The sequence below is a fragment of the Canis aureus genome, chromosome 16 (assembly GCF_053574225.1).
Source record: "Canis aureus isolate CA01 chromosome 16, VMU_Caureus_v.1.0, whole genome shotgun sequence".
Classification (NCBI taxonomy): domain Eukaryota; kingdom Metazoa; phylum Chordata; class Mammalia; order Carnivora; family Canidae; genus Canis; species Canis aureus.
The window spans coordinates 14,964,250-14,979,322 of NC_135626.1; the positions used below are offsets into that span (position 1 = coordinate 14,964,250).

At 46.5% G+C, this 15,073-nt stretch overlaps 1 protein-coding gene across 7 annotated transcripts in view; it reads left to right on the plus strand.

Moving 5' to 3' along the window:
• Positions 1-15,073, plus strand: part of SMG6 (SMG6 nonsense mediated mRNA decay factor) — a 238,058-nt gene that overhangs the window by 200,519 nt on the left and 22,466 nt on the right. For 5 of the 7 annotated variants that reach the window (XR_013354057.1, XM_077851719.1, XM_077851715.1 and 2 more), the window contains one exon: positions 14,574-14,750. Coding sequence is in view for 5 of the 7 variants with exons in the window: in XM_077851719.1 (XP_077707845.1) it covers positions 14,574-14,750 (177 nt within the window). In the remaining 2 variants the exon portion in view is untranslated. Of the gene's footprint in view, positions 1-6,692; positions 6,802-14,573; positions 14,751-15,073 lie in introns of all 7 variants that reach the window. The other 2 variants (XR_013354056.1, XM_077851718.1) reach the window with 1 other exon arrangement.

Sequence of the window (15,073 nt, forward strand, 5' to 3'; positions counted from 1 at the left end):
CTGGAGAGAGCTACAGGGTGTCAGAGATGTCCATGGGAAAGAAATGGCTCACAGAAAGATCACGGTGTGTGAGCCAGCAGCTCCCCACTGCCTGCTGGAGCAAGCTCAGTGAGGCCGCTGACAAATCTGCAGAACACTAAACAGGTGATTAAAACATCAGTATAAGTCTTTCCAAACTTTACAGAAAGCCAAAACTTAGTTTGGACACCAACAGAAATTTTCCGCTCTGGAGCTTTATAAACTGGTCTGCTGTTTCTTCCCCTGCTCTGTGGCCAGAGGGGAGCTCTGTGCTAATGATTCCATAAAACCCTCCAAGTCCTCCTGAGTGGCTTATCATATGAGAAGAACCGATGCCGCCTTTTTCCATCATGTATTGTCTCTAGCCTCTCCCTTTAGTTCAGATTCTGAAGCTTCAGCCATTCTGAAAAGGCTAACCCCTGCTCTTGGCACTGATCCCCTGTGACAGAGCTGAACTCCAGCATCAAGGTCAGTAGCAGAAACTGTCTTTCCTCTCTGCTTTCCCAAGATGACTGCCCAGAATCATAGAAACCTTGAAGAATGGAAAGAGACCTTCAGAATCATCTGCATTTTGCAAACAAGGTTTAGTAACTTGCCCAAGATCACATGAGTTAGGAAAGCGTGCTCTGCTAGACCCTGCTCCCCCCAGACTTGTGGCATGTCAGCCGCCTGTGGAAAGAGTACCACGCCCAAAGGAGGTCAGTCTTCACGAAGTGTGCAACAGGAGACTGCCCGCTTTGAATTTCTGTACTAAATCGGACTTTTCCCCTTTGGGGGATTTTGAGAATCTGTGCCTTGAAGCACAGGTAAATGCTTTGGATTCATTGAGAGCTGTGGGCAGTTGGAACACTGATTAAGAGCAGAGGTACATGGATGGAGGGATAGGGGGAAAAGGCGATGGGAATTAAAGAGTACACTTACCATGATGAGCATTGAATAATGTATAGTATTGTTGAATTACTATATTGTATACTTAAAACTAATATGACACTGTATGTTAACTATATTGGAATTAAATTTTAAAACTTAATTTTTAAAAAAAGCAGAAGCACATTCCAGCTCCTGCCTTTCCCAGCTATATAACCTTGAACAAGTTACTTCTCTGTACCTTGATTTCCTCATCTGTAAAATTGAGTTAATGACAGCATCTACTTCACAGGGTTGTAGGGATTATGAGTTGGTGCATGTAAAGTATTTGGCATAGTGCCTGGCATGTAGCAGCCATCCGCTAAGTGTTAGCCATAGCTGTTAAGGGGGAGTGAAGCACACAGCAGGTTTTGTTGTTATGCCTAAAGCACTGTGGCAGAAAGCTCTCTCAGGAAGAAGCTTCAATGAGATGGCATGAACACTGGGCTAGGAAGTCCTTGCATCTGGCTTCAGATCTCATTGAATTTACTCAAGTTTCAGTTTCTTCTTCTCTATTATCATTACCTGAATGCAATAGTAACTGCTTCATAGGGTGCTGAGGATGGCCAGATCCTAAAAGTGCCATGAAAAATGTATCATAGGGATCCCTGGGTGGCTCAGTGGTTTGGCACCTGCTTTTGGCCCAGGGCGCGATCCTGGAGACCCGGGATCAAATCCCACATCAGGCTCCCTGCATGGAGCCTGCTTCTCCCTCTGCCTATGTCTCTGCCTCTCTTTCTCTGTGTGTGACTCTCATGAATAAATAAATAAAATCTTAAAAAAAAAAAAAAGAAAAATGTATCATAGGAGTTTTTGTACCTTTTTCTTTTTCAAGATTTTATTTATTTTTCATGAGAGAGGCAGAGACATAGGCAGAGACAAGGGCAAAGGGAGAAGCAGGCTCCCCACAGAGAACCCAATGTGAGACTTGATCCCTAGACCCTGAGATCACGCCCTGGGCTGAAGGCAGCTGCTCAATCGCTGAGCCACCCAGATGTCCATTTTTGTACCTTATTAAAGACGAATTGCATTATGAAGAATGGACTAAAATTGTGACCACCTTCACCTAGTCTTCTAACCTTTAAAGCACTGAATCCCAGGGCACCTGAGTGGCTCAGTGTTTGAGCATATGCCTTTGGCTCTGGTCATGATCTCGGGATCCTGGGATCAAGTCCCACATCAGGCTCCCCACAGGGAGCCTGCTTCTCCCTCTGCCTATGTCTCTGCCTCTCTTTGTGTGTCTCTCTTGAATAAATAAATAAAATCATTAAAAATAAATAAGTAAAGCACTGATTCTCAAACTTCAGTGTTCATAATCCTGGAACACTTACTTACAGTGCACATTCCAGGGCCCTAGGCCTAGAAGCACTCATCTATTTAGTCCAAAGTGGAATCTTAGGAGTCTGCATTTTAACAAGCTCACCATGTGATCCCAATTCATGTGGTTTAAAAAAAAAAAAAAATTTTAGTGTTTAGAGGTTTAGAAAAGGGAACTGATTATTTCTTGAATTTCTTCTGTGTCCTGGGCATTTACCTTACTTACACCTTATCTCAAACTGTGGATGGATTTTAGTTGGTTAGCTTCAGTTAGCCAAGCGTGTCTTATCTCCAGCATGAGCCCCATGTTAAGATTCAGGATTTTAGCTATAGAAGCTGAAAATACAACTTAATGTGGCCTTCTGCCTCAGCCCTAATCTCTGTGTGCCATAGTTTTAATATGCCATGGGGAGTCTGCATTTTCTTCTCAGAGCATGACATTTGTGCTTTGAAGAATCTAAGTCCTACCTCTTGCTAAAGTGTGTTATTGCCTTGCCCTGGGGCAACACCCTCCAGTTAAGACAAGGCAGACCGTGCCCAGAGCTTGGCTTGTTGTGGTATCTTATTTCAAATCCAAAATTCTGTAGGCAGCCTGTCAAAAGAGAGCACCTGTTGCTTACTGAGCCCAAACCTCCATGGGGAGCACCACCCAAAGCAGAAAAGTAGCATCTCTCAGTCTGTCCAGTGTCTGTGTATTGCACAACACAAGGAGCATGATTCACATACTATATAGTGTGGCTGGCTCCCCTCCATAATCATGGCATCCACATTGTCCACGTACCCAGTGTGTGTTAGATGCTGCAGATAGATTTTTCTTTAAATATATGCATGTGTGTGTGTATGTGTGTTTACAAATTACAGGGCCTATCCTCATGAATCTTACTTAGGAGAGAAAGCAGGACAGATTAATGGGAGAAAGATACTGAGAAGCATAAACAAATCAAAAGATCAAATTTGTGGATGTCATGAATTTGAGAGGGAATATATTCTCAGGTGACAAATTTAGGATCCAAATAGAACTTGATTGAGTACAATGAAAGAAGTAAATAACAAGATAAAATCAGGGACACCTGGGTGGCTCAGCGGTTGAGCGTGAGCCAGGGCGCTCACCTTCAGCTCAGGGCGTGACCCGGGATCGAGTCCCACATCAGGCTCCCTGCATGGAACCTACTTCTCTCTCTGCCTATGTCTCTGCCTCTCTCTCTCTCTCTCTCTCTATGTCTCTCATGTATGAATAAATAAAATCTTTTAAAAAAAAGATAAAATCAAATAGGAATAAATATGAAATCCTACTTTATCCAAAAAGTCAGCTGCACATAGCAAGTAGCATGCAGCACAATAGTAGATAAACAATTTTTTTTTAAATATAGCATGGAGAGGCCTCAGTGAAGGATTGTTTAGAAGGGAATAGTGGGGGTACCTGGGTGGCTCAGTCGGTTGAGCACCCAACTCTTGGTTTTGGCTCAGGTCATGATCTCGGGGTCGTGAGATCAAGCCCTGCATCAGGTTCTGTGCTTGGTGGGGAGTCTCCCTGAGATTCTCTCCCTCTCCCTCTGCTCCTCCCCCACACTCTTTCTTTCTCTCTCAAATAAATAAACCTTTAAAAAAAGAAAGGGGGACACCTGGGTGGCTCAGTCAGTTAAGCATCTGCCTTCAGCTCAGGTCATGATCCTGGGGTCCTGGGATCAAGCCCCACATCAGGCTCCCTGCTCAGTGGAGAGTCCACTTCTCCCTCTACCCTCCTCCCTGCTTGTGCTCACTCTCTTGCTCTCTCTCAAATAAATAATAAAATTTTAAAGAAAGAAAAAGGAATAGTGGAGGACTTGTAGGTAGTGGTGGGGGGGATATTATTTAGCCATTTATGTGAAAACAATTTGGGGATTTGTTGGTTAAAAACCTCACAATGTGGGGGCGCCAGGGTGGCTCAGTCAGTTAAGTGTTCAACTCTTGGTCTCAACTCAGGTCTTGGTCTCAGGGTTGTGAGATGGAGCTCCATGTCGGGCTCTGTGCTCAGCAAGGAGTCTGCTTGAGATTCTCCCTCTCTCTTCGTCTCCATCTGCCCTTCCCCCACTTGTGCACACTCTCTCTAATATAAATAAATCTTTTGGGGGGGGGGTTTACAATTGTGTCTTTACTATAAGGTGGTGAACAATAAAACCAGTACAGTTTTGGCCTCAATTCAAAAACTGAGGTATCCAGAATGGAACAAGGAAAAGATATGCCATCTGTTCTCGGCTGCCAGACCACATGTGGGCACTCACTCTAAGAGACACACATTAGTCTTAGTGAAAGTATTAGTGGAAGAAAATAAGCAGGATGTCGAGGAGACATTTGAAGTGAAGGACAGTTAAAGGAAGTGGGACTGTTTAGCCTAGGGAAGGTATAACACACTTGACTTCAAATAATATTAGGCCAGTTAGATAGAAGCAGAATTTGAGCTTTTTTATGTAGAACAGAATTTTATGTGGAACAGAACAGGGAACAGAATTAGAAGCACCAGAGGCAGATTTGGGCTTTAAAGAGATAGACATTTCTACCCATTAGAAAAGTCCAAAACTGGAATGGTTTCCCTAGTAGGAAAGGAACCCCTTTATAGAGTCAAGATAGTAACAGACCTCTCCGACATCATGGCCAAGACTGGAAGGCAAGGGCAGACCGGGTGGCTCAGCGGTTTAGCGCCGCCTTCATCCCAGAGCGTGATCCTGGAGACCCAGGACTGAATCCCGCATCAGGCTCCCTGCATGGAGCCTGCTTCTCCCTCTGCCTGTGTCTCTTGTGAATAAATAAATAAAATCTTTAAAAAGGGGGGCGGGGATCCCTGGGTGGCGCAGAGGTTTAGCGCCTGCCTTTGGCCCAGGGCGCGATCCTGGAGACCCGGGATCGAATCCCACGTCGGGCTCCCGGTGCATGGAGCATGCTTCTCCCTCTGCCTATGTCTCTGCCTCTCTCTCTCTCTCTCTCTCTCTCTCTCTGTGTGACTATCATAAATAAATAAAAATTAAAAAAAAAAAAAAGACTGGAAGGCAACAGGAAAAACAGAGGAGCCTGTTAAGTAGGTGATAATAAAATTACTAACACGTTTCTTAAGTATTAAGTAATGATGTTGTTTTTTTTTAAGATTTTATTTATTTATTCATGAGAAACAGAGAGGAGAGAGGCAGAGACACAGGCAGAGGGAGAAGCAGGCTCCATGCAGGAAGCCCAACGTGGGACTCGATGCCGGGTCTCCAGGATCACACCCTGGGCTGAAGGCGGCACTAAACCGCTGAGCCACCTGGGCTGCCCAAGTAATGATGGTTTTTTTTTATTATTATTATTATTTTGTAATGATGGTTTTAAAGGCTTCCCCAGGGACTTGAGTTTTTCCCTACCTGAAATATTCAAAAAAGGGTGGGGTCCCTAGGAGATGATACAGAGGAGGTTCTAGCATGGCTCTGAATGACTGGTAACTCTGTGGCATGGAAATAGTAATACACATGCAGAGGGTAGCTGCTGACGTCAGAGAAGGTGAATGAAGTGTAAGGGTGGCCCACAGGTGTTGAAGGGATGCCCATGGACTTGGGAGAGTTAGTGTAGGTTACTTTGAAATCCCTCTCTGAGCTCGAAGTTCTGTGAAGTCAAGGATTGCATCTGCTTTGTTCTGTCTGTCTCATGTGTCCAAGATGTCTAAGCATAGTCCTTATCACATAGTAGAGCCTCAGGAAAAATTTGTGGGCAGTTGGCTGGCATGTTAGATAATACTGCTTAAGAAGAAAGACTTTTTTTTTTAATCAAACTTTTTTTTCTAAAGATTTTATTTATTCACGAGAGACAGAGAGAGAGGCAGAGACACAGGCAGAGGGAGAAGCAGGCTCCAGGCAGGAAGCCCGATGCGAGACTCAATCCCTGGACTCCAAGATCACACTCTGGGCCAAAGGCAGACACTCAACCACTGAGCCACCCAGGTGTCCCCTTTTTAATCAGACTTAAAGGAAAGTGAGGGAATGAATTGATTGCATAAAGGCAAAGTCAGTGCAGGTTGGGGAAATAACTTGTAAAGTCTCAGAGGTACAAAAGGGAGCAAATGGCATGTGGCGGAGTATCAGACAGGGTTGCCCAAGGCCTGGAGTTGAGGATTACAGAATAATAGCAAGAAGTAAGAGTGGCAAAATAGAACAGGGAGGGATGAGTGGGTAGTAGAGGGCTTGGACAGGTCATGGAAAGCATTAAGGGAGGTTGGGATTTCATCTTGTAGCATGGCTGGGCCTAAGCAAATTAATTCTCCATCCTGACTTCCTGAGGACCCATCAGCCTAAATGGGATAAAGAAACAATGTGCTAGGTCTCTACAGGGAGGTCTTCTTCTCTGTGGGCTGCCTCTTCCTCCTCCTTAAGGGAAGAGAAATGAGGATTCTGCCCTCCTGAGTGCTGTGGGTCATAGGGCCAGGGTGATTTATTTCTTTCTTGATACAGGGCATCTTACATATACCTGATCTGAATGTGACCTTAAGCCCCCTGGAGCCAGCCAAGACTTGGTTTTCTGCTGAATCCTCAGGGTCTGGAAGAGTGCCTAATGCACACAGTAGGTACTTAGTAAATATTTGTCGAATTGACTATCAGCCAAATGTGTTGAATGCTGCAGATGTCTCAGAAAGGGTGCTCTCCCTGACACACATGAAATAAAGCTAGGAAGAAATTTGGTGAAGGAGCCTAAATACAAACCTAAAGAGTGGTCTCCTGATCCTGGCTGTTTAGAAAACAAATAAGAATGTAGCTCAGAGTGACTAGAGCCCAAGATATAGTGCTCCGGCCCAGAGCTAACTGGCAATGTAGAAACAGACTGCATGTGGATATTTGCAGGCTGAGACAGACATGAGGACTTCCATCCCCAGGGGCTGAGCCTGTAGCCTCCCCTGCTGGTTCAGTAAGTGAGGTCCCCAGCGCCTGTGTTCCAGGTTTCAGACCAGCTGAAGCCAGCCAGACCTGAAAGGCTTGTGTTGGCAGTGCCAGTATCCACTCCTGACTCCTGCCAATGTGGGTGGCTGCTCTCAGAGCACTCTACAGGGGAAGTGGATTGGACTGCAGCCCAAGCTACTGCTGCCTATAGTTTGCTCTCTGCAACGGGCTCATGTCAAGAATGTACCTTGCTCATTCAGCCAGAGCTCAGAGCTCTAGAAGAGAATAGTTTCTTTCTATGACGGAACATTCAAGAAGAGCAAGCTGTACTTTGCACAGGAGAATCCAGACTCCTGTCTGCCTTGTTCAGAATTCCAAGCTCAGAAAATTCAGGTGGGTAGAAAATGCCACATTGGGGATTTCCTCATCATTTCCTTTGTATTGAGAAACCTGGACCAACGATCCAGCTGGTCCTATTTCAGAAGGATATCATTAACAAAGACAGAGCCACCACACAACCCCAGAAGGAAGAGACCAGATGGGCAAGGCAATCATGATACTCAGTACAGGACTTTACTTCTGTTGTGTGCATTAGTGGCATGCTTGTGCTAAAGTCCAGGCCCTTGGGGCCTGTAGAGTCCCATAGAATATTTGTCCATGGTTAGGTCTAGGAATCTTTTTGGAGAATAGGAAGAGGCACAAGAGAGAGATTGGGCCTTGCCTCCAGCAGGTGACTTACCCAGCAGCCTGGATCCAGCACCTTGGTTCTGAATATGATATTTCAGCCAAGTGAGCATTCCAGGGTACCAGCCCCATGCTTCCTTCCTTACCTCTGAATCTGGCTTCCACACATCTCTGAGTAAAGTGATGTAGCAAGGAAGAAAAAGAAAATAGCCATTCATTTATCATTGGCTCAGGCACCTTGCTAAATATTTGACATGCATTATCACTTCCAGACTATACAACAACTTGAGCAAACAGAGGCTCAGAGATGCTAAGTAACCTAAGGACACACAGCCAGCAGTTGTAGTTAAGACATGAACTTGGGGGATCCCTGGGTGGCGCAATGGTTTAGCCTTTGGCCCAGGGCGCGATCCTGGAGACCCAGGATTGAATCCCACGTCGCCCTCCCGGTGCATGGAGCCTGCTTCTCCCTCTGCCTATGTCTCTGCCTCTCTCTCTCTCTCTCTCTCTATCATAAATAAATAAAAATTTAAAAAAATAAAAAAATAAAACTTAAAAAAAAAAGACATGAACTTGGGGTGCCTGGGTGGCACAGTCAGGTTAAGCATCCAACTCTTGGTTTCCGCTCAGGTTGTTGTCTCAGGGTTGTGAGATTCAGCCCTGTGTTGAGCTTGGCACTCAGTGCAGAATCTGCTTGATATTCTTTCTCTCTCTTCCTTCCCCTCCCACTTGTGTGCACATGAGCGCTCTCTCTCTCTCTCTCTCTCTCTCTCTCCCCCTCTCAGTCTCTCCCTTTCTAGCTCAAAAAAATAAGTAAATCTTTAAAAATAAATACATAAAAATAAATAAAAGTGTAAAATTGTTAATATTTTTTTTTTAAAGATTTGAACTCAAGAGGTGCCTGGGCAGCTCAGTCAGTTAAGCATTTGACTCTTCTCACCTACCTATCTTCTAGTTCTCACCCACCATTCACTATGAGACTTAAGGGCAGTGCAGGGATGCAAGTGCATGCAACACACAGGGATGCAAGTGCATGCAACACACACAGAGTAAGTGTGGGTGAGGTGAGCAGGCTGCCATACCACTCTGAATAGGTATCTGTGCACTGTCAGTTGATGGATAATGACCCCCATTGCCTCCACTAGGAAAAAACAGCCTACAGCCACGTAGGTTAGGATGATCTATGACATTAGCATCTCATCTTGTGATTCACTGATCTCTCAACTAACACAGACTAACTGTAGGACTAAGGAGTGCTGGGTCTGGACATTGAGATCAAAAATGACTAAGGGAGAGAACTATGTTTAGCTGCCTTGCATAGATATGGGGCCCTGCTGCAGCAGGGATAGGGAAAGAGTGAAATGCCAATTGATCCTTTGGATGGTACTCTAATAACTCTCAGGGGTTATTAGGTTATGCATCCAGCACAAGGACCCATGCCTCTTCTCACTCTGCCTTTATCATTCAGCACCTGCACAGGGTCTTCCTTTCTTTCCCCTCTGACCCATGACCCCCTCTCACAATTCAATACCAATTTCTTCTGATTCAGATAGGTTGCAAGTGTCTGTCTTGTAAGCTACTTCTGTGTCTCCAGAGTACTTGTACATCCTTATGGCTAGCTTCCCTCCTGCCTCTGGAGTCTGCTCCCTGCCTTGAAGCCCCTCCCGCTAAGAATGTGAATAAACCACTTCCTCTGTTCTCCCAGCTCCAGAGGATTCCCTGTGTGTGAACTTTCATTGGCAGACCTCTTATCCTGACCCACCCTTGGCCACTACAGAATTGTCATTCCCACCCTACAGGCTCCTGTGAGGGTGAGTTGTGAATAACTAGAGGTTCCCAGTTTGTGAAAACACTTTAGTCTGACTTTAGCTTCTTGTAGCTAATCTTGTAGGCTTGGCTTATTAAAGATGATGATTAACCCATTGCTAATTGACCTCAGAAGCCAGCCAAGCAGCCTCTATTCACCAGCCTTGGTGGTGGATTTGTAGGCTATTTTAAGCTTTCTTAATAATCTGAGCAAGACTTCACTTTCCTGTCTGCATCTTATTTGCTCTAAGGACATTCTGTAAAATTAACAAGCTATAAAGTTTGATTGAAGGTTTCAACAAATGTGAGAATAATTGGCTCCATTTAGAGAAACAAGAAAAACAACCTGTAAACTTAAGTTTGTAGAGGAAAACCCATGTTATTTTTTCTCTTTAACCAGAGGAGCAGTAGCAAGCAGGGCTTTTTAAGACCAGGAAAAATAGAACTGGCTGATTGTATAGGTTTAAATTCTGATTCCCCCAAACCAAAAGTTCAAAAAAAAGAAATTTTGTAAAATATAACCAGCTGCTGTTGTGCTCCTATGCCTTCCAAGTGGCCTGTTTGGAGATAACAGGAACCCAGTCAAGATGACATGAGCCCTTCATTCCCTAGAGCTTGCATCCAGAGACCTGGTTCAGCTCTCTGACGCCTCCTCCTATTCCTTGGCTACATGGGTGCAGGGAAGGGAGGAGTGTTCTCGCTTCCCCATGGCAGCTCTAAGGTATTAAGTCTTGCAACTCAGGGTTCATCAGTCTGTGGTACCTGGTGCTCAGTTCCTTTTCTCTCTCTCCCTCGCCCTCCCCCATCTTCCATAAGACAGCTTAGATCTCTTTTTCTGTTCCTTCCAGGGCACCTCTGCCCAGGCTGGGCTTGTCTCCTCCTGAGTGGCTATAGAGAGTTTCCAGAGAACTCCATTCCTTGTTTATCAACCACCCCACCTAAAGTACCCCAGACCAGGGGCTCAGTCTGCCTTCCCTCTTTTCTCTTGACCCTTAGAGGTTTTTTCCTGCTTTCCACAAGACCTAACCTTCCATGTAGCTCCAGACTCCACTTACCCTATGCATGCTCACATTGTAATCTCTAAGGAACTGAGCTTCGGACAGGCCAGGCTCCTGTATCGCCTTGCCACATCTCACTTTCAGTTTTCCTTTCTGCTTGGTTCCTTGCGTGTGGACCTGATCCAGTGATAACTGGAGCCCTGAAACTAGAGGTTTCAGTTCCCACTAGTGGGGCTTACTGCCTCAGATAGTCTTCAGGGGAAGGGAAAGGGGCTTTCTTAAGGTGCCTTTCTTTTAGCTCTTCCCTGACATAAAGTCCCAGTTTTCTTCTCAAAGCTGACTGGAGTGATTTGTGTGAGACATTTTGTCCATCAACTTTGGAGTTCCTGGTAATCTCTCCTACACAACGCCTCCCTCCAGAAAGGTGCTGGATCCTGAGTTCCCCCAGGGAATCCCTGGCCAGCAGCCCTTATACCTGCCTCTAGCTATAGGCCAGGCCAGCCCAGCCTGTTAATGGTCCAGGAAGGAGGCCTCCTCTTCTAGAAAATCTAGAGTTTGCCCAGAGTTACAGTGTACAAATAACTTACGTTCTGTGTTTTTCATTGATATAGAATGGAAAAATGTACTCATGAACAGAGTATTGTGGAGATTATGTCATAGACTTTAGCTGGACTCCTTCCTCTCCAAGCAGGGAACCCAGCTTTAACCCCTGGCCTACCAGGAAGTCTTCCTTGACCAGCCAAAGATCATCTTGGAGTTGGCTCTTTGTGGGTGCATGGAAGGGCTTCTTCCATCATGATGTGTCCCTTATTAACCATATTTAAACTTTTCCCTGACTCAAGTGCTGGAGGCTTTGTCTGGGAGAGTATTTCCATAAGCCACTTGTACACTACACGAGCAAGAAAACAGTGGTCCTCACCCTGCTGAGCTCATTCCTCGCACCTTAGAACAGAATGCTTTAGCAGATAGGCCAGCGGGGGCAGCCCAGGTGGCTGAGCGGTTTAGCGCCGCCTTCAGCCCAGGGCATGATCCTGGAGACCTGGGGTCGAGTCCCACATCGGGCCCCCTGCAAAGAGCCTGCTTCTCCCTCTGCCTGTGTCCCTGACTCTCTCTCTGTGTCTCTCATGAATAAATAAATAAAATCTTTAAAAAAAAAAAAAAAAAGGCCAGCAGGCTGGAGACAGAGTTTTCTCTCTGCCCCTGGACAAGCCCTAGACTTTGTGCCTCAGTTCCCATATCTACTAAATAACTAGAAGCCCATTTCTCATGCACAGTGTTCTTGGAAAACTGAGGAGACTGCACAGCCTTAGCTGTCTTGCCTGCAAGTTGGATTGCAGGGTAGAGAGTTCACAATTCCAAAAGGCTGGGTGGCTCTTATCTCTGCAAATGCGTGGGATTCTTTCCAGACCTCTTAGCAGCAGCTCAGAGACCCCACTGGATCAAAGCCCTTTTCAGAATCATCCAGGAGTGCCCTTGCCCTAGGAAAGAGACTAATGGCCATAGCAGACAAAATCCCCAAGGAAACTGGGTTCCTTCTAAACATTCCAGTGACAATCAAAGGTGGGGGGCACTCTTTTTTGCTTTTGTGTTCATGTGAATGACAATCCCCACTGATCCCCTAAGGATGTGCTGCAGGCAGGCTCAGGATGTCTGCATCCCTGGGTCCCACTGTGCCCTGGAAATCCCCATCTCCAAGAGTTCCACGTCCACACATGTGCCCTTTCTCCCTCTTGGCCAGGAATCACACTCTTCCTGAGCCTTTGAGCAAGCCACCCAGCCCATGCTAAAACAGCAGGAACTCTTCTCACTGCCTGTCAGTGGGCACACACAACCATGGACACACGTTCCTCTTCTGGGCAAATTTCTGCTGCATACTCAGCAGGAGTGCCAGCATACTTCTCACCATCCAGGTGATGCCACGGACCATGGCAAGCTTCTTCTCTGTCTTCTTCTCACCCCTCCACCCCCACCTCCTCTCCATTCAGTGGTAACAGCCTCACACTGAAAAGGAAAGTCCTGGACCCATTACATAATTCTCCATAGTGCAAGCAGTAGCTGGGGCATAAGGTCAGAGGTCATAGTGGGGTCAGATGGCTGACACACACTGTAACGACAAGGTGGTTAAAATTAGACCACAGAGAGGAAACTGGCAGTCTTGTGGAAATGCAGAAGTTTCCTCTGCAAGTGAGAGGCTGGGGATGCAGGGAGGCCACTGTGCGTGCTGCCTGCCAGGCCATTACTCATTGCAGCTCTCTTCTTTAATGTGTTTTAGGCCCTGCTTCTGTATTTCCAGCCTTCCTCATGACATGTTTGAATACACGCAGTGGGACCTATGATTACCTGCCCTGGCCCAAGTCCAGCACTGGGCACCCCAAATTCAAGATGGCTGTCCTCTCCTAAGCCTTCTCTGGGTAGCTGAGCACCTGTTAGGTCAGCTTCTCAGGTGGAGGTGGTCGAGGTACTTAGCCTGAAATTCAAGCCTATAATGTTCCCAGGGTCATTGGTGAGGGTGAGCAACGGCCACTCTCAGGCAGGGAGAAGAGGAGGTTTGGCACAGAGAGGCAACAGAGGATAGAATCACAGTTCACTAGTATGTGCTGTATTTGCCCTGGCCAGCCAGATGGCACAGTACTCCTCACTTCCACAGTGTCCTAGGAGACTTGGATCATGCCTGCCTCATTCTCCTGTGGTACCCAGCCAAGCTTCTCTGTGCCTATCTGTCCTTACTGTGAGCCTCCTGGGTGCCCTGCTTGTCCTTAGCACCCCTCAATAGGAAAGCATGAAGAATACAAAATGTGTCCTTTGCTACCAGTGGGGTTATTGTCCAGGTGAGGGACATAATGCACCTGTGAAACAATGAGCAAACAATCAAAGCTGGTCTCCAAGTTAGGACTTTACTATGTGATATAGACATAGAAGTCTCTTTCACGTTCTGGAACACGGGACACTCAGCAGGGGCTAGAGTCAGTGCTGATGAAGGGGTGATGGTCTTCACCAGTTTCCAAGCTCCAGATCAAGCAGGGCTCCTCCTGTCCCTTGGAGAAAAGGACCCCAGAGGCCAGAGATGAAGAGCAGATCATGAGAGGGTGCCAGCAATGCAGATGGTTTTGCAAGTGAGGACACACCTGTGTGGTCTAGCAGGCAAAGGACCCCAGACAGAGTGACTATGGAAACTTCATCTGAGACACTTACAGATTTGACGATTGTTCAAGATATTGAATTTCATTTCAGCTAAATCAGCCCCAGCTTCTCTGACAGCACTGGTTTATGTGCTGATGTGGCCACATGGGAGCAGGATGGAGTGAACTCCTGAAGGAGCAGAGCTTTGGTGAAACACCCCTTACCTGTTTTGCCTGTCTCCCTTCTCCTGACAACAATTTCCTGCCTGACCCCAATCTCTTGAGTATGAGAAGCTCTTAGGTGGGGCAGGAACCTGTCAGGGGAAGCCCAAAGTGATCTAGCTGAAATGAAACAGCCAAGAAAGCCCTCATCCTTCATTCTGCACTCAGGCTAGAAGTGTTCCTCTTGGGAACCTAGAGAGAGGGGAGCTGGGAGGAGAATGGGAGGCAGTGAAGGTACCAGGAAGCTGTGTTCTGCACTCCATCCTTCTGTCAATTAAATATGAAACTTAGACAAATTTAATTTATTCCTTTTTTATATCAGGAATTCAGAAGAAAGGCAAAAGCCCCAGAGGGTACCTGTCATTGGTCATGGGGCTGTCTGCTCCTCCGGGGATGACCTAAAGAGAGACAGTGACTTTATTCCTCTAGAGGATCTTGGCCCTTTCATCTCCACCCCCAGCCCTCCTTCACGATTTCATACACACTTGAAGTCCCACTTGTTCACTCTGCAGCCTTATCCAGTAACTTTGACACACTTCTCATGTGCCCCTCTGCCAGCAAACAACTCCTGTCATCTTCATCTACCCTTTCAGAAATGCTGTTTCTCTTCTCTCCCTCTTGCCCTGTAGGTTATTGCAGCCGACTGCAAAAGGGTCACAGTGCTGAAGTATTTTCTGGAAGCCCTTTGTGGACAAGAAGAGCCTCTCCTGGCATTCAAGGGTGGAAAATATGTGTCAGTGGCACCCGTCCCAGACACCATGGGAAAGGAAATGGGAAGCCAAGAGGGAAAACAACTGGAAGATGAGGTACTGTGCGGGGAGAGCCCGCTGTGGCAGAGGGAGGGCTCCCCTCCCCACCCCCAATCCTGCTCTGCCCATTTCTTCTGCTCCTACCCGGTTATTTATAACCACTCAGAGCAATATGGATGTGGACGTGACCAGACAACTTCTCAAGAGTGCACTCTGCTGGTGCCCCTTCCTGCCAGTCCCACCCCAGTGTCTCCATCTCACTCTGCTACGAGTTCCAGATGCTTCTTTTTAATGTTGCATTGGAGGAGAAGGGAGGGAAAGAAAGAGTTTAATAATGTGCAGCTCGGGAGGCTTAGGAAAGGGGGGGGAGCGGGTGGTGT